This window comes from Lepidochelys kempii, chromosome 16 (genome assembly GCF_965140285.1).
Source record: "Lepidochelys kempii isolate rLepKem1 chromosome 16, rLepKem1.hap1, whole genome shotgun sequence".
NCBI lineage: Eukaryota > Metazoa > Chordata > Testudines > Cheloniidae > Lepidochelys > Lepidochelys kempii.
In genome coordinates, this window is record NC_136395.1 from 24,030,510 (window position 1) to 24,049,723 (window position 19,214).

A 19,214-nucleotide genomic window follows, 5' to 3' on the forward strand; every position below is an offset into this window, starting at 1 on the left:
CCTTATTCAACTGACTTTGATAGCCTTTTATCAGGCTTGGGTGCTCATTAGTCAGCTAGCTGGCAGTCAGCCAGGTAGACCAAGATGGGCTCGTTCTCCATAATGAATTCCAGCATAAGTAGACTAGGCCCTGACTCGCCTTAAAGGGCCAGCCACTGTTACAATGAGGATGTGGTACAATATATTTGAAATTACATATAAAAATCTCCATTTAAAGAACACTAATTGCAAAATTAAGCACTCAAAAATTAGAAAACTCTTGTGCATATACATTGTAATACAGTCTTTCATTACATTGTCAAATATTGTATTTTCTCTACTTCACTCAGTGCAGAGGAAGTGTGCCCATTGATGTTTTCAGAAGTCATTAACACTGTGAATTCTTAAAAATTCTAAAGTGGATCCTTTAGTGAATGGGACACTCTTGGCAACAAAGTTCATTTAGGTGAATCCTGTTTTTAATGCATTTTTGCAACCATCATATTTTGGTTTTCCTATAACTGACTTGATTTTATTTCTTTCAATTAGAACTGAAGCGCATTCTAGAAATGTTGCAACTTGAAAATAATGAACTACAAGGTCTAAAACTACAACATAGCCAAAAAGTTAATGAATTAGAAAAGACTCAAGTTGCAGTACTAAAGGTAGGTGTGTGGTGGAGTAGGTAACTGAACTCTAGTCTCCCAAGTCCCAGGTTTGTGCCCTAACCACTGCACTATTCTTCCTCTCAAAGAATCTCAATTAAATCTGACACAATGCAATAGAAAGTTCCAGTGTGCAGTTTATATTTCATGATAACTTGTAAAATCACAGGCTGTTTGCCTTTGTGTATAGTTTAGTAAAAGGAGTAGTAAGTGCTGTATATGCAGGCTGCAATGAACTCTGGGAACTTTGTGGATAAAAGGTCCTGTGCAGATGTACAGAAAGGTGGTGTTAGCTTGGTTTTATTTTCTTTAATATCTGCATCTGTTACACACATACTGTATTTGTGTCGTATTTCATAGGAGAAACTAGAGTTAGAGAATCTCCAGCAACTGTCCCAGCATCAGAGAGGGGAAATGGAGTGGCAGAGACAGCTCCTTGAGAAAGACCAGCAAGAAAAGGAGATGCTGGCTTCTCAAATGCGCACTCTGCAAAACAACACTGAATCTTTGAGAAAAGAAAAGCAACAACTTGAAGAAAACTATCAGAGTTTGGAGAGAAAATTGTCACAAACTAAAAAGTGGGTGAAATAAACTTTTTCAAAGATCAGTGATTGGAAAGCTTTTGTTCTCTAGAATTACTTTTTGCATTTGTCATGAACAATTTGTTCCTTTTAAAAAAAAAAAAAAAAGGATAAATGACTATACTGTCCATTACTGTGGAGGTGTCTTTTAATCATTCCTACTTTGGCTTGTGCCTGTGTTTAAAACTTCAGTTGAACACTTGCTACATCTGCGATACTGCGGCAGTGTAGTAAGAGACCATTTGAAAGCAACATGTTCAGTCTTGAAATGGGACAGAAGATGTTACTTCCCATAAAACTGCCTGTAGTAGTATAGCTTTTTTTTTTTTTTTTAAATCCTTGCCAAATATTTTAAACAGACCAAGAATGTGTTGTTTTTTCTTCACATTTTACAGAAATTTAACTGCTATTGAAGATAGTAGCAAAGCTGCACTGTCTAATGTAGAGAAAATGGACTTAAATGTCAGAAAACTGAAACAGGAAATTGACCAACTAAACAGACACAAAAAATCACTAAATGGAGACATTGCAGTAATACAGCAGCATCTCCAAGGTAAAGAAAAGTTGTGAATTTTAAGTGACAATGTATAGCTTCATATTTTTACTTAAAGCCACAATGTATGTTCATAAGTTATCCAATGTAGCATGCTGAGTGATGTATCATGGGTTAAATTACAGTTTTCTATTAGACTCATTCTTCAAATATTATAGAAAGTTCCTTCTGTGTGTGCATCACACACACACACACACACACTTAAATTCATGGATTGTCAATTCAGATTATTTTCTTTTCTTTTACCAAACATATTTTGTTTTCTGCAGAGAAAAAGGAAGAGCTAGACACACTGACGGGTGAACTGAGTGACTCCAGGCAACAACTTCAGCTGGTAGAACAGGTTAGCTTTGCTTAAAGATTAAATATATGCTTAATCAAAAATTAAAAACTATGTTACAACAATGCGAACACCGAAGCATAAACCAAAGGATGATTTTTCGTTGTCCCCCAAGGTTCATATTTTTTCACGTATGTATTGTAGTACAGCCATTTTCTGGATCTGTGCATATTAGCTCAAGGGTGTGGGCCTTACAGATTGTTTAGATATTTTAGACTTCCATCAAGAGGAAAAAATCCTAAATGAGCTCAAGTCACTTGGAGCACAATACCATTTTAACTAGGATCCAAGATGTTGTGGTGGTGGTGTTAAAACATGGAAGGAAGGTTGATCTGTGACAATGTTCATGTCCAAAGTATAAATTTCACAGTTTAAGATATGTCCTCTTGCAACTCTGTAGTAATTTTCCCAATCCTGCAATTCTCAATAGTTAAGTTTGGACATAAGCAATAAGGTAACATAAGGTTGGCAGAATATGGCCCAATGAGAGGATTGTTTTGTGTAGGATCCTTAGAGAATTTATTTTGAGCCACTATTCACTTGATTTTGTATTTGATCTATAATGCAGGATCTGAAAAATACCACAAAGCATCAGGATGAGTTGCTTAGAGAGCAGGCAACCCTAAAAGAAGACATCAGTGAATGTTTAAACAAGTATAAGGATTGCCAGGAGAGACAGAAAAGGAAGGAGAACCAACTGCAGCAGCTTCAGAGAGAAATCGAAGAGAGGAAACTAGAACTAGCCAAACAAGAAATGGTAATGAGACTCAGATTATCTCTTTCTTGTCTTTGCATGACTGGTGGAGACACAGCTTCTGTGCTTCTAAAATTATTTTGGCGAAAAGGGTATAGGTGTGAGTTTGCAATTTTAATATAATACTTCTATCTAATTTTTTTTAATTTCATTTGGAGAGAAATAGCAATAGAGCATGAGATTTCACATTCTGGAACAGAAACTTTAACACTACAAAACAATGGCAATCCATTATTAATAACAAAGAGCCAGATTCTCCCCTGTGGTGTGACCACTTTGTGCTGAAATGCAGCACAAAGCTTTCTTAAAACCATGGGAAGATCATCCCAGTGTAAGGAGATCTTTTTGCAGAAGAAAGTTGGCACATGATATCTATTCCACCCACCCCACACCTACCCTTCTGGCTGCAGGTGTAGATGGTATCTCAAGAGAAAATGGATCATTGATGAAGTTTCTCTGCACCCTTTTATCCTCAGCTGTTGAGAGCTAGCATAAAGCAGCTCTTAAGCTGTTCTGACCTTCACCAGAGAATTGAGCAAGCATATTGTCGATTTAGGATCGTGGGAGCATAAAGGTGGGATAAATTGAGACATGATCAGAATTTTGAGTTTCAACATCAATTTAAAAATTTTAAAAATAAACCAGGACAAATGTTAATGAAATTGAAGGAAAAAAAAAAAAAGCTAATGTGGTCTTGGGATCCATCAGGCGAGGTATTTCCAGTAGAGATAAGGAGGTATTAGTACCGTTATACAAGGCACTGGTGAGACCTCATCTGGAATATTGGGTGCAGTTCTGGTCTTCCATGTTTAAGAAGGATGAATTCAAACTGGAACAGATACAGAAAAGGGCTACTATGATGACCCGAGGAATGGAAAACCTGTCTTATGAAAGGAGACTCAAAGAGCTTGGCTTGTTTAGCCTAACCAAAAGAAGGCTGAGAGGAGATATGATTGCTATTTATAAATATATCAGAGGGATAAATACCACGGTGAGAGAAGAATTATTTGAACTCTGTACCAATGTGGATACAAGAACAAAAGGATATAAACTGGCCATCAGGAAGTTTAGACTTGAAATTAGACAAAGGTTTCTAACCATCAGAGGAGTGAAGTTCTGGAACAGCCTTCCAAGGGAAGCAGTGGGGGCAAAAGACCTATCTGGCTTCATAGAATCATAGACTATCAGGGTTGGAAGGGACCTCAGGAGATCATCTAGTCCAACCCCCTGCTCAAAGCAGGACCAATCCCCAATTTTTGCCCCAGATCCCTAAATGGCCCCTTCAAGGATTGAACTCACAACCCTGGGTTTAGTAGGCCAGTGCTCAAACCACTGAGCTATAGTTTATGGAGAAGATGATATGATGGGATAGCCTAATTTTGGCAATTAATTGATCTTCGACTATTAGTGGTAGATATGCCCAATGACCTGTGATGGGATGTTAGGTGGGCTGGGATCTGAGTTACTACAGAGAATTATTTCCTGGGTGTCTGGCTGGTGAGTCTTGCCCACATGCTCAGGGTTTAGCTGATTGCCATATTTGGGGTCAGGAAGGAATTTTCCCCCAGGGCAGATTGGCAGAGGCCCTGGGGGGTTTTCGCCTTCCTCTGCAGCCTAGGGCATGGGTCACTTGCTGGAAGATTCTCTGCACCTTGAAGTCTTTAAACCACGATTTGAGGACTTCAGTAGCTCAGACATAGATGAGAGGTTTGTTACAGGAGTTGGTGGGTGAGATTCCGTTGCCTGTGTTGTGCAGGAGGTCAGACTAGACGATCATAATGGTCCCTTCTGACCTTAAAGTCTATGATTCCCTTTCATGTTTTGATGGGCTATAAAGCTACTTGGAATTTGATACATGTTGAAAAATCAGGTTTTTTTAATTGTGAATTTTTCTTTTGACATCAGTTCTATTCAATGCCATATTTTACACGCCTCTCCCACACCACAGTGTTGTGTGTGCTCATCAGCTGCATTTGAAGATCTGGGCCTCTGTGTGTTACAATAATAGTAGATAACTAAAACCAATTTCTCATAGTGGTTATTTTTTTCCATGTGTAGGAGCCACAATCTTACTGAAATAAACCATCATACTTATAACAGTTGTGTTTCATGGACAGCAGTTTTGTATCTGGGAGAATGCTATTAGTGTTGGTCTGATGAGTCAACAGCTTATTGCAGTGCTATGTCACACATTGATAATGGGAGTGGCTGGATGCATCTGAGAGATTCAACATCTGTAGAAGAGAACTCTGAACATTAGTATCATGTACAAACATCCAGCTTTGTAATATCTAGCCTAATGAACAGTAGTACAGTTTGGGGAGAAACTGAACTCTTGTTAAAGATTTTATATAAAGAGAAATCTAAAACAAACCATTTCTTGGGAAATTTTAAAATAAAAAAAAATAGAAAAAAGGGGATTACCCATTTTCTTAATAATTAGAAGTTACTTTTGCACCATAATTAAAAGCAGGATTAAAGGATGGAGAAATGTGTTTGTCTAAATATCCTTTAAATGTTAGGAACAAGAAAAAGAAAAGCTAAGACACTAGCTCATATTCATAAAGAAAATAATTTTCTGTGTTTCTCAGGTTGATTGCTAGTGTGAAGACAATGGAATTGAATTGACATCAGTTCTGACTTTGCCCCCCTGTATTATTTTTCTAATATAATCTGTGGTGATGGTATTTACTATTATTGAGCTGATACTACCCAACTGTCTCAACAAAAGTTAACACTTGACATCCTCTCTTTGTAGATTCTTCAGCACCTCAAGGCAGACACTGAATGTGAAGAAAAAAAATTAGAAGAGTATACAGCTAAATTGAAAGATCAGAAACAACTCTTGGAACAGGAGCTGACAGACCAACAAAGAAAATTTGAGCAGGCAATTGCTAAAGTAAGATTGGCAGAAGAAAGGGTTGAGAAACTGGAAAAGGAGGAGACCTGGTATACAGCACTGGAAGAAACAGTGAGAAAAACCAGTAAGATACTACTTATGTTCATAAAACTATGATATATGAGGGCTGATCCAAACCCTGTTGAAGTCAATGGGAGTCTTTCTATTGACTTTGCTAGGGTTTGGAGCAGGCCACTGAAGCAGATTCTTAATAAATATTGATTGAGCTTCCCTACTTGGGGATGGAGAGTTCCCAGATTGATTTCGCTAGACCCAGTTGTTTTACTGTTTGTTTAGAAGACCAGTGTTCATGAAAATGAGAAAAATTGCATGGTAGTAATTTTCATAGGATTTGATCTTGACAGCATGACTATAACAGAAGGAAAAAGCAATTCCTGCTCTACTCTGTTAACCAGCAAGACAAGTGTGAAGAACTGTAAAACTAAATAGGATTGAAAAAGGAATTTCATGATCTCGTAAAGGGACTTAGATTATTCTCCAGTTATCACCATCTGAATACGATTTCAACCATAAAGACCAATGGAATTTCATTTCAGTGCCCTCTTGCAGTTTTTTATTGGCAAGTGTGTAATATGAGGGTTTGTTGTTGTTTTATTTTTTTAAGATAAAACAGAAGTTAGTATCATCCGTTTCAGTCTTGCTCCGTTTCTCTACCATAAAAGAACCAGTTAGCACAGCAGTATGGAGAAGTTGTGGGTCCCTGAAAACTGAAGAAACTATGGGTTTTGTGTATAGAAACTTTAAGGGCTTCTAGAGCTTTTGTTGCATGTTCCCCCCCCACACACACACACACACAATGATTTTGCAATGAGTGCCATACACCCAATGTGAGTGGATACATTGACTTTCTGCTGATTAAAGTGTTTTTTAAATTTAATTCCAGGACATCAGCTCTCAGAAAAAGAAACACAGTTACAAGAAAAAAACCAAGAGTTTTTATCCCTCCAGAAAGAACTGGAACTCTCAAAGGCTGAGTTAAACCACCTCCAAGATCAGATCCTGTTAGAGAGGAAGAAAGCAGAAAAGCAAATCACAAGTCTGAAGGAAGCAATCAAAACGCAAAGGACCCAGCTTGAGAGAGCACTTAATGTATGTTTTCATTATGTTGCTGTAAAAAAATCAATTTTAATTACTTTGCATTTTTCTTTAGAGAGAAAAATCCTGTATGTCCTTTTGAGCCTACAGGATACAATTCAGGCAATCAGCTCACAAGTCACCCACCCACACTCTGCTGTTCCTATGATGCCTTGCAAACACTCTCTTACTTGATCCTAGTTAGTGTACTGACTGTTCACAACAATACTATTTTAAGTCAGAGAAATGGTTTTATATTTACATGTATGTATGTATGTATGTATGTTTGTTTTTTCTGAAATGAGTTTGTCCATAGGGGAAACAAGTAAAGTTTCAGCAATTTTCACATTTATATCTTAGGAAAAAGAGAATGAAAACAGTTTTTTGCAGAAAGAAATGGCATCAGTAGAACGAGTGGCACACGATAATCATGAACGAGCAAAACGCCTGATTAAGGAGCTGGGCGAGATCCAACAGGATTACTTGGATCTCAAGTCACAGGTATGGTCTAGTACCTAACCATAATTCCATTTTTTCAATGGGAAGTTTTTGCCTGGAAATTTATGTATTTTCTAAACAAATTCATTTTCATTTTTAATCTGCCTGTGTTCACTTCTGTTATTAGCATAAATAAATGCATTTAAAACTTCCAAACAACACAATCTATTGAGGGCCTAATACTGCAGTCCTTACTTATGCAAATCATGGACTACAGGATTAGGCACTAATTGCCCTCAAGAATAATCAGTGTTTTTGGAAATTAAATTGATGTAATTTGTGAACCTGCTTTTATTTATTACGTACACATCAGTGTAAATCCTAGTATCTCTGTCTTTCAGTCATGCAAGCACTAGTAACATTATCAAGCACACTTTTTGACTGGTTTGGTTAAAAACTCTAACACATTAAAGATTAAATAGAGCCATCTGTTGAAAGTAAACTATTCAGTGAAATGCTTATAGCATACCTGAAATGGAGTGTGCTCTTGATGCCCAGCTTCAATTACTGATGCATGGCTAGGTTTTAGAGTATATTTTGAGTATAACCATGAAATTACTTTACAACTCTGGAAAAACTGAAGCCTCATTAACTGTCAGTCACCTCACATATTTTAGTAATTCCCATTAAATACATGCATGTGACTTTTTATTTTTAGATATAATTTTCACAATCTCTATAGAACTTTTTGTCAGTTTCTAAAGAATGATTGCAGTTTTCAGGTCATAGATATACTGTCTTTTTTGTACTTCACAGATTTGAAGTGTGCAGTAATCCCACAAAAATGCAGTCTCCCTCTTAGTTTAGATTAAACTGTAATGTTCAGCCAATAAAATTGCTGTAGTGGTTTAACTATCCTAGTCCACTAATTTTGACTTGAGAGTGCCTGAGAGAGGAATGCTATCAGTACCTATACAGCAATCCAGGAGGACTGAGAGAAGATAGGAAATGGAATGTTCGTGTTTTAATATTGCCAGTCTGACCTCAAGGGACCTTCAAAATTAGTTTACAGCTATGACAGAATTTCTGTTTGAATTACAGATGCCTCATACATACATCAGGATAAAACTTCTTAGCTTGGTCTTGCGGGCCAAATTCTGAAATGTTTAGAAAGCTACTACTGTTCATTTTTAACAGCAGTAATGAGAGCAGTCTACAACCATGCATAACTGTTCAATTAGAATGTTTGTTTTAGAAGTAAGTGTGGTTGTAAATGCAAAGACCATAGGTTGATGCTTTAACTTTTAACAATAATTTGATGGCAACATTGAGTTGTCACCCCTCTTTAAAGCATAAATCTGTCTTTTTACTGCTATTTAGATTAAAACTCAGGAAGATTTGGAAAAGAGACAAAAGGAGATAAAAGATGCAGTGAAGATGCTAAAATTGGAGGTGAAAGATGAAATTAGAACTGGCCTTAAAGACGTAAGCCAATCTCCTCCAGAGCTGTTGGATGATCTGGAAGCTGTTTTTGAAGCAAACGAATGTCTGGAGTGTGAACTAGAAAACTTAAAAGAGAACTTTCCATTTTCAACTAATGAGGAAAGACCGCTGTCATTTGAAGAGAAGAGGGATTTGTCCAAAGTCCACTTAATGGTAAAATTACTTAAAAAAACACTTTATATATACAATCAAAACACTGCATCTGTCTACACCAGGATTAAATTTGGCCCTATTTGTTTAAATTGGCCACTTGATTGTGTATTCTGTGTACTTCATTTCACCATTCTCAATCTCCCATGCATAACTGGATACTCCTAGTAACCTCTCTCTTATTAAAACTGGATTGCTTAGCTGAGCTAAACTACATTTTTCTGGTAGATCTTTTTGGTTACTAATAATCAACTCAATCCTTCATTCCTTTTACACACACACCCTTCCCCAAACTCCACTGATTTTAATGGAAGATGTGCATGTGAAAGGAATGGAAGATTGGTCCCAGTACATATTTAAGTTTTTGTGGTTTATATGGCAGGGTAAAGATTTTTTTTTATTTTTTTTTTAAACCGATTTAAAACCTTGGATTTTGGCCATTGAATATGATTCTCTTTCCTAAAGGATGAACAGTGGCGTGGAGAAGCACTCAGAGAAAAGCTGCGTCACCATGAAGATCGGCTCAAGGTTGTATCTCACACACTATATAACGCATTTATTTATTTATTTTGCGTAGCAGGGCGCCGTTGAAGAATTCTTTTTTCCTGTGGTTCTTGAACCATAATTTTATACCTTTTAAATAAACATACAATATGTCTTGCAACATCGTAGCTCTTTCCATTGGGATGAAAAGGAAGGAGAGGAAGGCACTGTATATTTTCAATGTAAATTAATAATTTATTGCTCAAAGTTCATGTTGTTTAAACATGCTTCCCGTAACACTACTTTTCCAGAAAGGCTTTTGTGTGTGAATGTTGTCATAATTCTTTGGTAATGCAGTGCATTGTGTAAGTTAACAATGTGATAGCCTCTAATACAAGTCTAGCCACAATCACAAATGGAACCAGACTTTGGTTAGCGCACATCTGCTGCTCTTTAAGTAATGTTTTATGATGTTAGAAGATACCATACAAATATTGCTTTTCTGAATGGTCAGAACAGGCAGATTATTAGAACTGATAGGCAAAACAGCTTCCATCATATTGTGTTAATTTGTTTTTTTTAAAATAGTCTGACCTTCACTTTCAATTAAACACCTGGAACTGAAGCAGAAATTGGATATAAGGAAATAATTTAGTTCTGTTTTATTAAGGCTCAACTTCGACAATGCATGTCCCAGCAAGTGGAAGTATTGATTAGAGGGAAACGGCAAACGGAGGGCACCCTGCACAGCTTGAAGAGGCAAGTCGACGCACTAGATGAACTGGTTAGCAGCACCACTGTAGATTCACTCCTTCTGTCTCAGAGCTCATCCAGGCTAACGTCCTCCCTTCATGATGATCTTAATGTTACGCAGAACCAGGTAACACTTCAGAGCATTTTGCAGTACCACATTTCCAAATCATTGTGGTCTATTAACTCTGATGGCCACCCTGCTGTAGCCAAACATGCACTAATGTACTTTGTTTTCATAATCTTATGCTGCTGTAGAATTGTCCTGGACAGTTTAATACAAATATGACAGTGTTTTGCATACAAACACATGCATACAAAAATGGTAGTCTCCAGGTACTCTTTAACTCCTTTTGATTTATCCCAACTCTGAAATGGCTGGTCCTGAAACTGAATTAGTTTTAAATCACTTTACTGTTTCTTGGACTTAATATTAAAAGCAATTTGTGTAGAACAGGAACTGGGGAGCTCTTAAAGGAATACCATCTTAAAAGTTTCTGCCTGAACATTTCCTACCTAAATTGGTTACAAGTAAACTCTTAAGATAATTGTAGCCAAAACACTAGAGAGGAAGGGGTCTGGTTTTTTCCCATTTGTGCAGTTTGTGCATTATCAGTTTTTCCCTGTATAGTAGAAAACAGGAAAGTGACTCTAAATCCACAAGTTGGCAATAGTAACTGAAATAGCTTTAACTTTTTTTAAAAAGTTACTAGATAAAGAGACACTATTAGCTTAAACTGTGTATACCAGTTTTACAGAGTTCAGGAAGTTTGTACTATTGCAATACAAAGCTACATGGCAAACAGTGACTTAACCAACTGTACCCCCTGTAAAATTGGAAGCCTGGATATTTACCTTTTTACAGATGAGGAAGCAAAGAGACAGTTTACATTATCTACTCAAGGTCAAATTAAGTCCTGTCTGAATCAGTAGTAAAAACTACATCTCCCCCATTTCTCTCTTGTACCTAAAGTCTACAACATCAGAGTACCCCATCACGAAAGTTACATCTATTTCTTCTGTAAATAGGGGCTACCTACCTTTTATATACTCACTTCCTGGTTCTTAGCCTTAATGCAAAGATGGCCCTCTAAACTGACAAATGAGAATAGCAACATAAGATGAATAGTCTGTGGGAAAGAATTTGCCTGTCAAGAGATGTGGATCTATTTTCTGACTATTGACTGAATCAGTGTACTAGTATAAGGAGGATGTGGGGGGTGGCAGCTTAAACTTTATGTATTTATAAACTTCATGCTAAATTCTGCGATAGCAAACAGATTTGTATGTATGGGACTCTTTTGTGTAAGTGTTTTTCCACAAGTAAGTGACATTTCATTTAAAACAAACCAACCTTTTGGAGGTGGAAGGTTACCATAACCTTGAAGTTTAAATCCCAGAGTAAATGAGTATTTCGGAGATTAATTTGAATTGCTCATTATGTGCATTAGCTTTCACGCTTCGTTTTTCAAACCATTTTACTCTTCTTTCTAGGTTGCTCTGACAGGAGGCCAGCAGGCTTTTCATCTCGCTCTCAACGATTCCACCAATATCATACACAAGAAATAATCCCACTAAACCATGGAGGTAAGAGATTTGAGCCAGCTGTTACATTAAATCACATAGATCCCTACAGACAAGGTTAAGCAGAACTTCTCCTTGAAGACTTGTGTGTAGTAGGGCACAGCACATACTGCATCTTCTCAGAAACATAGTAGGTAGCTAATAGAGCTTTCTACTATACCGAGACATGCTACCTCTTCTTGGTTCCACATAATAGGTGCTTTATGGACCTAAAACAGACTCCCCAAGGAAATCTCCACCATTGTTTTAAATTCATCTCCAATTTAAAATTGTTTTGGGTCATATGTTTGGTGAAAATACTCTTGCCTTCTGTGTGGGAGTACCCCTTAACCCTCCAGTTTAACAGGTTGTACATTTTTATAGGAAGCAGAGGGGGTTGTACTTTGCACAGGGGCATTTTATCTTTAAGCTTGCCAACAGTTCAATCTGGCAGGGGCTAAGGTCTAGCTGTAAACCTGTGTGCTATGTTTTTCAAGACAACTTCAGTGGTAGGTTCTACGCTGTCAAATTCTGGCTTATATTGAATGCAGATCCTTCAGAACATTAATGGTGCTATTTTAATGAGGTACTTTGATTTGAGCCAACCATTCTTACTCAGGTAGGAGCTATCACTTCATGCAGTAGTCTCTAATAGACTGCTGTAAAGGAGTTCTTTGTATATCTCCACTGGAGCAAATTCATGCTGGCCAGTTTTCATCTGCCAAGAGGTAGCCAGTTTTTCTATAGAGTGAAACTGGAAATATGTACATCAAGAACAACACTACACAAGGGCATTTTAAAAAAAAACTGGCAGGATGTGATCCTATGGCTGCCCTGGCTCTCTTCACTCTTAGAGAGCATCATCTTGCATCCAGAACAAAATAGCTTGCTGGTGTTCTAACAGAATCACTAACTTTCTCCAAATTTTTTTTTTTTGTAGTAGAAGAATGCTGACATTTAACAACGCTAACAGCTGTATGGCTAGAAATGACTCTTTCTAGCCTGGTCCAAATATACAACCTGAAGAGTGCTACCTCATTAGCTTGGAAGTCTGGATAACCAGACACACCATACAGGCACCTGTCAAGGCAGTGTGGTCTACCATTCCTGAATATTTTTTCCATGTAAATACTGGCTGTAAGCCTCTGACAGTACTGTAAAGTTTTGTATGGCACTGTAACTTAAGTTACTTAAGCAAGAGATAATGGCAATATTTATGTTAAAGCCTGGTGTTAATATAAGAGGAACTTTTATTCTGGGGCACAAAGGTTGCAACAATTATCTCAAATCTTTAACAAATTTAATTTAAAGAAACACCACCACAAATTTGAACTTCTGTGGTATTGACACACATCTGGTAATAGTTCCTTCATCTGCTGTCAAACAAATGCCATTATTCCTCTGCCTTGATGCACATTACTTTGAATGGAATATTTCTTACACAAAATAAAGTTTGTACTGATTCTAAGATGTTATGTGCACCATTACATGAAAATTACCATTTTCCATGAATTTGGTATTTAACTTTTCATAGAGATCATAATCAGAGCTGTACTAAGAGTTCTCAACGCCATGTTTGTCACACTTAAATACCAGCAGGGTGAGAGGTTGCTATTAAGGCAGTGTCTAGAGCTACAGGCCCCAAACTCCTTTCACCTCAGATTTGATACAGAAAGAAAAGCACAAAAATCTCTCTGGTTGTGCAGCTCTCTGGTCTATTTAAAATTCCCAGGCTACCGTGCAGTACACACTGATCTAAACAGAATATGGGTACTGGCCATTAAATAGGCTGTGCTAGTGGGGTGGCCTGGGCCCCCCACTAGTGGGGGGGGGCAGGTAGCAGCACATGGCCCAGGACCCCCTGCTAGGCTGGGGGAGAGCCTGGGACCTCTGCTGGTGCTGGGGGAGGACAGGAGAGATGCGGTGTGCAGTAGGACCCCTAGCGGGGGGAGGGTGGGTTGATGGAGTTGGCAAGCTTCCTATGCAGCTTCCTGGAAGCAGCTGGCATGTCCCTGCAGCTCCTAGGGGGAGGGCCCACAGCCAATGGGTAGTGCCTGCAGGCAGGGAAACTGCACAGAGCACCCTGGGCCCTCAGTCTAGGAGCTGAAGGCACCCCAAAACTGCTGCTGGCCCAGTGACTGCCTGGCTTGGGCAGCCCATGAGCCAGCCACGCCGGCTGCTGCAAAAAAGTCATGGAGTCCATGACTTCTAGTTACATTCAAAAATGTCTGCCACTGTTCCCATCTAGAAAGTGTGCCAGAATCTGTCTGACCAATTCACATCACCCAAATTGACTGAAATCCAAACCTTTATTTATGCAGTTCAGTAAGCATGCAACAAGTGTTCAACAGGTAGCTGCAGGTCAGAGAGGCCTCGAGTGAATTCAGAGGTGGTATGGAGACCACCTCTCTCTAACGGTTGGGTTTTCTACTTAAAACTGGCTTTCAGGGTTCTCTCGCCAACAAAAGCACTTGATAATGTGCATTCTCAATTCTGTACTCACTAATTAGATGAGCTAGGATTTAACATGGAGTTCTTTAAAAAACAAAAGAACACACACCACCACACATCACTTGTGGTCAGTCCTGAATGATTTGATGCCAAACAGTTTAACTTAATCTTGCATATAGGCTACATTTGAAGAAATTAAATTGCCATTGAATTGCATCTTGTTTAGTCTAAATAGGATTGGGTCAATAGTTTAAGTAACTCAGGCAGTCGCAACCCTTCCTTTACAGGGAATTTGCATGTTCAAGCTCTGTTGGTTGTAAATAGTAGGAAGAGAGACCAGACAGATGTTAAGTTTAATGGGAAGAGAGAAGTCTTGAGAAGTGCACTGAGATAGCACTGCTAGGAGAGTCTTTAAAACAGAAACATTGGGAGTGATCTCTAACAGCCCTTCTTTCAGGCCCCCCACCCAAATCTTTGACCTCTCTGGAAAGGTCTTCGCTGTTATCCCTTCATGATACCTGCACAACCCTGTTCTCATACCTCATAGCTTTGAGATATTTATGTCAGCTGGAAGATTGCACTTTCAGATGCTGGAAGCTTAATTTGTAACTTATATTTACTCATACACAATGGTCATATTCACCACTACACAGCAGCTGCTTTGCATTGCTCAGGCAATGATTAGAAGTGACATAGTATCCTTTAAGTTTTTTCTATGACAAGGAGATTCCTAGATTAATTATGTAAACCAGCATTACAGGGGCAGGAAATTCAGATGTAATAAAACCAAACATGTTATGGAAATAATTAGGCACCCAGGCAACCTCAAGTCTACTCTATAGAGATACGAAATAATAAATACATATTTAATGAGAGGATCCAAACATTAAAGTATCTTGATCTTAACTCAGTTTCCTGAGTTTGTAATGCTCATTTCTGTATTCAGATGGAGAGGAAACCCTGACAAAGTCTAGTACAATAGCAAGGGGCCTACCCTACAGCTGTCTTAGATTATAAACTCAATATATACAAAGTTTTCTAGGAATCTCTTCCTCATATTAAATGAATATAGAGGTGTACACCTAACTTTCCCCAAGCAAGATTCTAGAGACATTGTGTACTAGTTAATCTTCACCTACTTGCATGGTCCAGGCTGTTAAACTTGTGATAAGTGGAAGTGCCACTTAAGTAATTCAGCCAAGTCTCCTTTCAGGTCATTGTACAATTTTAAATCCACACTATGAATCTTAAGTCCTCAGACAGTAGGTGTCCCACTTAGCAAGGCAAGTGCTGGCAAATGTATTTATGTACAGGTTGTGTAAGCGAGGTAGATGAACATTTCTAGCACATATATATATATATACACACACACACACACACACACAGTGTTTTAGACTGAATGTGGCTTGAAGCATAAAAATTAAGACAAAATATTTATCTGTTGAAAGCATTTCATGAAAGCCATGTTGCATTTGAACTCTGCTTAGAAGACTAATACTGCTTTTGTGAAATTAAAGGCTTGGGGGTCAACCCTTCCATTTCCAGTTGACTAGCTAACGAATGGTCATTAACCCAAAGGCCCTTTCTGCAACCTTAACACTAAGTAGTTAAAGAATCTTCACCCAGGTTACATCACTTTCCAAAACAAAGTATTTGATTAGATGTACATACATAACAGCAAAATTCTGCTTGTTTGGCCATACAATGATGTTTTTGAAGGCAGAGGGACACTTTAGAACTCTTACCAGAGCTTTAAGAGTTGTGGGAGATTCCAGTAACAACTGGAGGAGTGCACACATGGATAAGACATACCTTGTTCTAACTAAGCACCAAGGGAAGTGGAAGCAGCAACAACTAATAAAAAAAAACGTGCATTATATAGAAAGCTTTCCACCAACACAATCGCTTTTATAGGAACTGTTTTAGGAGCATAACCTAGAACTAGTTTACAGAGCAAGTCACCAACAGGACTAAATCCACTAGGTGTTCGAGACCTACTTTCAAGCTTTATAGTGCAGCTGGACAGTATATGTAGTTGACATAAATCCCACTCAATGCACTAGAGTTAGGACTTTTTTTTTTTTTTTTTTTTTTTTTTTTTACACAGACAGCTGTACAATCAGCAGCTGTTAAGTGTTACTGCCCAGATTCATTTCACCTTCAAGCACATTTTGTCACTCCAATAACTTATTACAGAGGTGAGTGTTCTCTACTTCCAGTATTTGGATCTAGTTAGAGGTTGGAAGATTGTTTGCCTTCATGTTTAACTTAAAGGGAACCATCAAGCAAGTGGTTTAAGGCTTCAAGAAGTTCTTGCACTTCCAAGCAGTTGAAAATTAGCTGGTGCCCAGCAATAACCTGTGGCATACCCCACCATTGCACAACAGCTAAAGGCAGAGGGCCCTTCTTTGCTAGCAAAGTTATAGGTACTGAGAAATTCAAGTTTTGGTAATTCTGAACAAATCAAGTTCTCTGAGAGGAGATCCATGTGTAATCAGTTTGTCTGGCTACCGAGATAAGAGTGCGAAGCAAGAAATGGAGTGAAGCATTACTTACATAAACCAAGTCCTGTCAGAAGCAGCAAGACAGATAGGCAGAGTATTTTAGATTCTAAAAGTCCATGGGATGACTAAACCAAACTCATGAAAGTCTCAAATAAGGCAACCCACTATAATTTATCTAGATACAGGTACTTTATTTACAAATATTTAGATTAATAGCATTGTTACACCAAATGAAGAGTACAGCAGTCCAAACAAGTCCTTTCTGTCACAGAAACAATGAGACCTACTGTAAGTTACTTTGAGAATAAGGGCATTGCACCTCAACTAGCTGTAGTCATTAGAATGCTGTTTACTTCACCCAAATTTTGTTTCATCAGCAGGTCATGGTCCCTGGGCAACCCCTATGCGGTGCAACTTTGTTTTAGCAAAATGCATCAGCCATAAATTTTTAACATTATACCAATCTACTTTAATAATCTTAGGTTTAAAAAAGACCAACCAGACAAAAAACAAGGGACAGTGCACAAGTTACCCAAATCCTATTGTCTGCACATTTCAGTTTTGGCTTTTATTTAACATTGACTGTACAATACTCCGGTACCACTCTTTGCTTATAAGTCTGAACATTGGATAGTTTCTCTTAGTGTCTGTAGAGAGGGATTTTAAGACTACTTTGTATTTTAAATACTGCAGTTTGACTGGTGTCAATGAATGAATGGTAGGTATAACAAAAGCATGTTCTCTCTTTCTTAGCCACTTATTCTTTCCCCCGCCACCTCTAAATCAAATTTGAAGTTTCAGAAATGAAAATTCGATTTCATGTGAAGCATGGTACTGTGTATAGAGATTTAAATACACTGGTCTAACCAAATAGAAAATACCACATGTACTTTAACAAAGTCTGCATATGCCCGGATACGATTTGAACTCTCCCATTTTCAACATGTGTAATTTTATGAAGGCAGTGTTCTAAATGCTTTTAGTAAGAGGGGACCCTAATTGTTTAAAAAAAAGTTTCACTGTAGTGTAAATAAAAATGCAAAAGTAGTTAAAAATCCCTAGAGAGTTCTGACTGTCCAGTTCAGAATCTGACCACTCCCAAAAAGGTATAAAAGCATAAAATGTGTAATAGAACCATTCTATACAATGCAAGGCAGGAAATTAAGCCCAATGCAAAATGCTTACAGAAAGAGAGAAGCAGGTTAGCACACTGTTGATTGCACACAAACAGGGTTAATAAAGAGGCCTAGATATACCACAGTGCAAAGATGGAACAAAGACAGATATTCCACTAGTGTTAATATTGTTGCATCGGGAGTAGAGTTCCCAAGCACAACGCCCACTGTTGACACCAAGGAGTTAAGCTTATGTTAGTGAACTGCAGTTACATCTATCTTTGACTAAATGGGGAAAAGTGTGGTCACATATAGATCATACTGTACAAACTGATATTTTCTTATATACTGTTCTAATGCCAGTAATCAATTTATTTTCTTCATTAAAATCATATACACAGAATGTATTTAACTGTTAGCTCAGTTCCTTCAAATTTTATACATATTTACGCTCTGTTAACAAATGTAAAGGATAAAATGGCAAAAAATGATGTAAAGCTACTGAGCACAAGAAGAAAGAGTGGACTGTTTTCCCTGTGCTAGGCTAAGACAGAAGTAAGTTGTATACTCCTGCAACAAGCTAGCCCACCAACACACACCCGCCACAGGGAATTCCTCCAACAAAAGCACATTGTTATAGAGCCCCTTTTCTACCATCAAGTCATTTCACAGCAAATAAACATCAGTTACTATGGACAGATTTAGAACAGTTACAGATGGGGAAGGAAGGCTGAAGAACCATAAAATTAAACCGTACAAGAAAAGGCCCTGCAAAAGTGTAAAATCATGAGTCCAGCATCAGTGCTCAATTTAAATCATGTATTGGTGACACTATCACACAGACAACTGGAAAAAAACTTCTAGATTTACCATGCAGGAGAGGTTATTACTCTACTTGCCTTTGATAACCTGATTACATCTAAAGTTGTTTAGCAGTTTAGTATTGTGTTAAACTGTTGTCTCGGAGTTTAATTAAACCCAGTAAGATGTACAGAAGACAGTGAAGCAGTCAAAAGTACTGCTTCCAACAGAGGTGAAAGGTCAAAAATGGAGCCATGGAATAGAGGTCACTAGCAACCACAGCCTTCTCTCTGAGGCTGGGGTTCACTGGTTAGTCGACCCCCCTGCGGAGCTGAAGGTTTGTGTTGTACACCTGACTCTGCAGCATTCAGATCCAGGCTTCCATCTTGGATATTCTGATAGATTTTCTTGGCAGCCTCCAGGAATGCATCTTCAACATTCTCTCCTCTTAAAAAGAAGCAAAATTAATTCGAGTTGTGCACTACATTACATTCTAGATTGAAGGAGAAGTCATGAATGTGCTTGGCCTACCATCCACCTCTTTCAGTCACTAGCTGAGATTTTCTAATAGTAACAATTATGCATTGATT

The 19,214-nt window shown here is 38.1% G+C and overlaps 2 protein-coding genes across 18 annotated transcripts in view; one reads left to right on the forward strand and one right to left on the reverse strand.

Annotated features, from left to right (window-relative positions):
- Window positions 1-13,439, forward strand: part of CNTRL (centriolin) — a 58,922-nt gene extending 45,483 nt beyond the window's left edge. For 9 of the 12 annotated variants that reach the window (XM_073314955.2, XM_073314949.2, XM_073314952.2 and 6 more), the window contains 11 exons: window positions 529-644; window positions 1,005-1,222; window positions 1,621-1,778; window positions 2,048-2,121; window positions 2,687-2,875; window positions 5,631-5,856; window positions 6,676-6,881; window positions 7,227-7,367; window positions 8,685-8,960; window positions 9,423-9,485; window positions 10,111-10,494. In XM_073314955.2, coding sequence (XP_073171056.1) covers window positions 529-644; window positions 1,005-1,222; window positions 1,621-1,778; window positions 2,048-2,121; window positions 2,687-2,875; window positions 5,631-5,856; window positions 6,676-6,881; window positions 7,227-7,367; window positions 8,685-8,960; window positions 9,423-9,485; window positions 10,111-10,479 — 2,036 coding nt within the window. In that variant the 3' untranslated portion in view covers window positions 10,480-10,494. Of the gene's footprint in view, window positions 1-329; window positions 434-528; window positions 645-1,004; window positions 1,223-1,620; window positions 1,779-2,047; window positions 2,122-2,686; window positions 2,876-5,630; window positions 5,857-6,675; window positions 6,882-7,226; window positions 7,368-8,684; window positions 8,961-9,422; window positions 9,486-10,110; window positions 10,495-11,684; window positions 11,778-12,693 lie in introns of those variants that run through there. The other 3 variants (XM_073314954.2, XM_073314961.2, XM_073314960.2) reach the window with 2 other exon arrangements.
- A 3,439-nt stretch (window positions 13,440-16,878) lies between these two features.
- RAB14 (RAB14, member RAS oncogene family) overlaps window positions 16,879-19,214 on the reverse strand; it is a 34,438-nt gene continuing 32,102 nt past the window's right edge. For all 6 annotated transcript variants that reach the window (XM_073314974.2, XM_073314973.2, XM_073314972.1 and 3 more), the window contains one exon: window positions 16,879-19,071. In XM_073314974.2, the coding sequence (XP_073171075.1) occupies window positions 18,894-19,071 (178 nt within the window). In that variant the 3' untranslated portion in view covers window positions 16,879-18,893. The remainder of the gene's footprint in view (window positions 19,072-19,214) is intronic.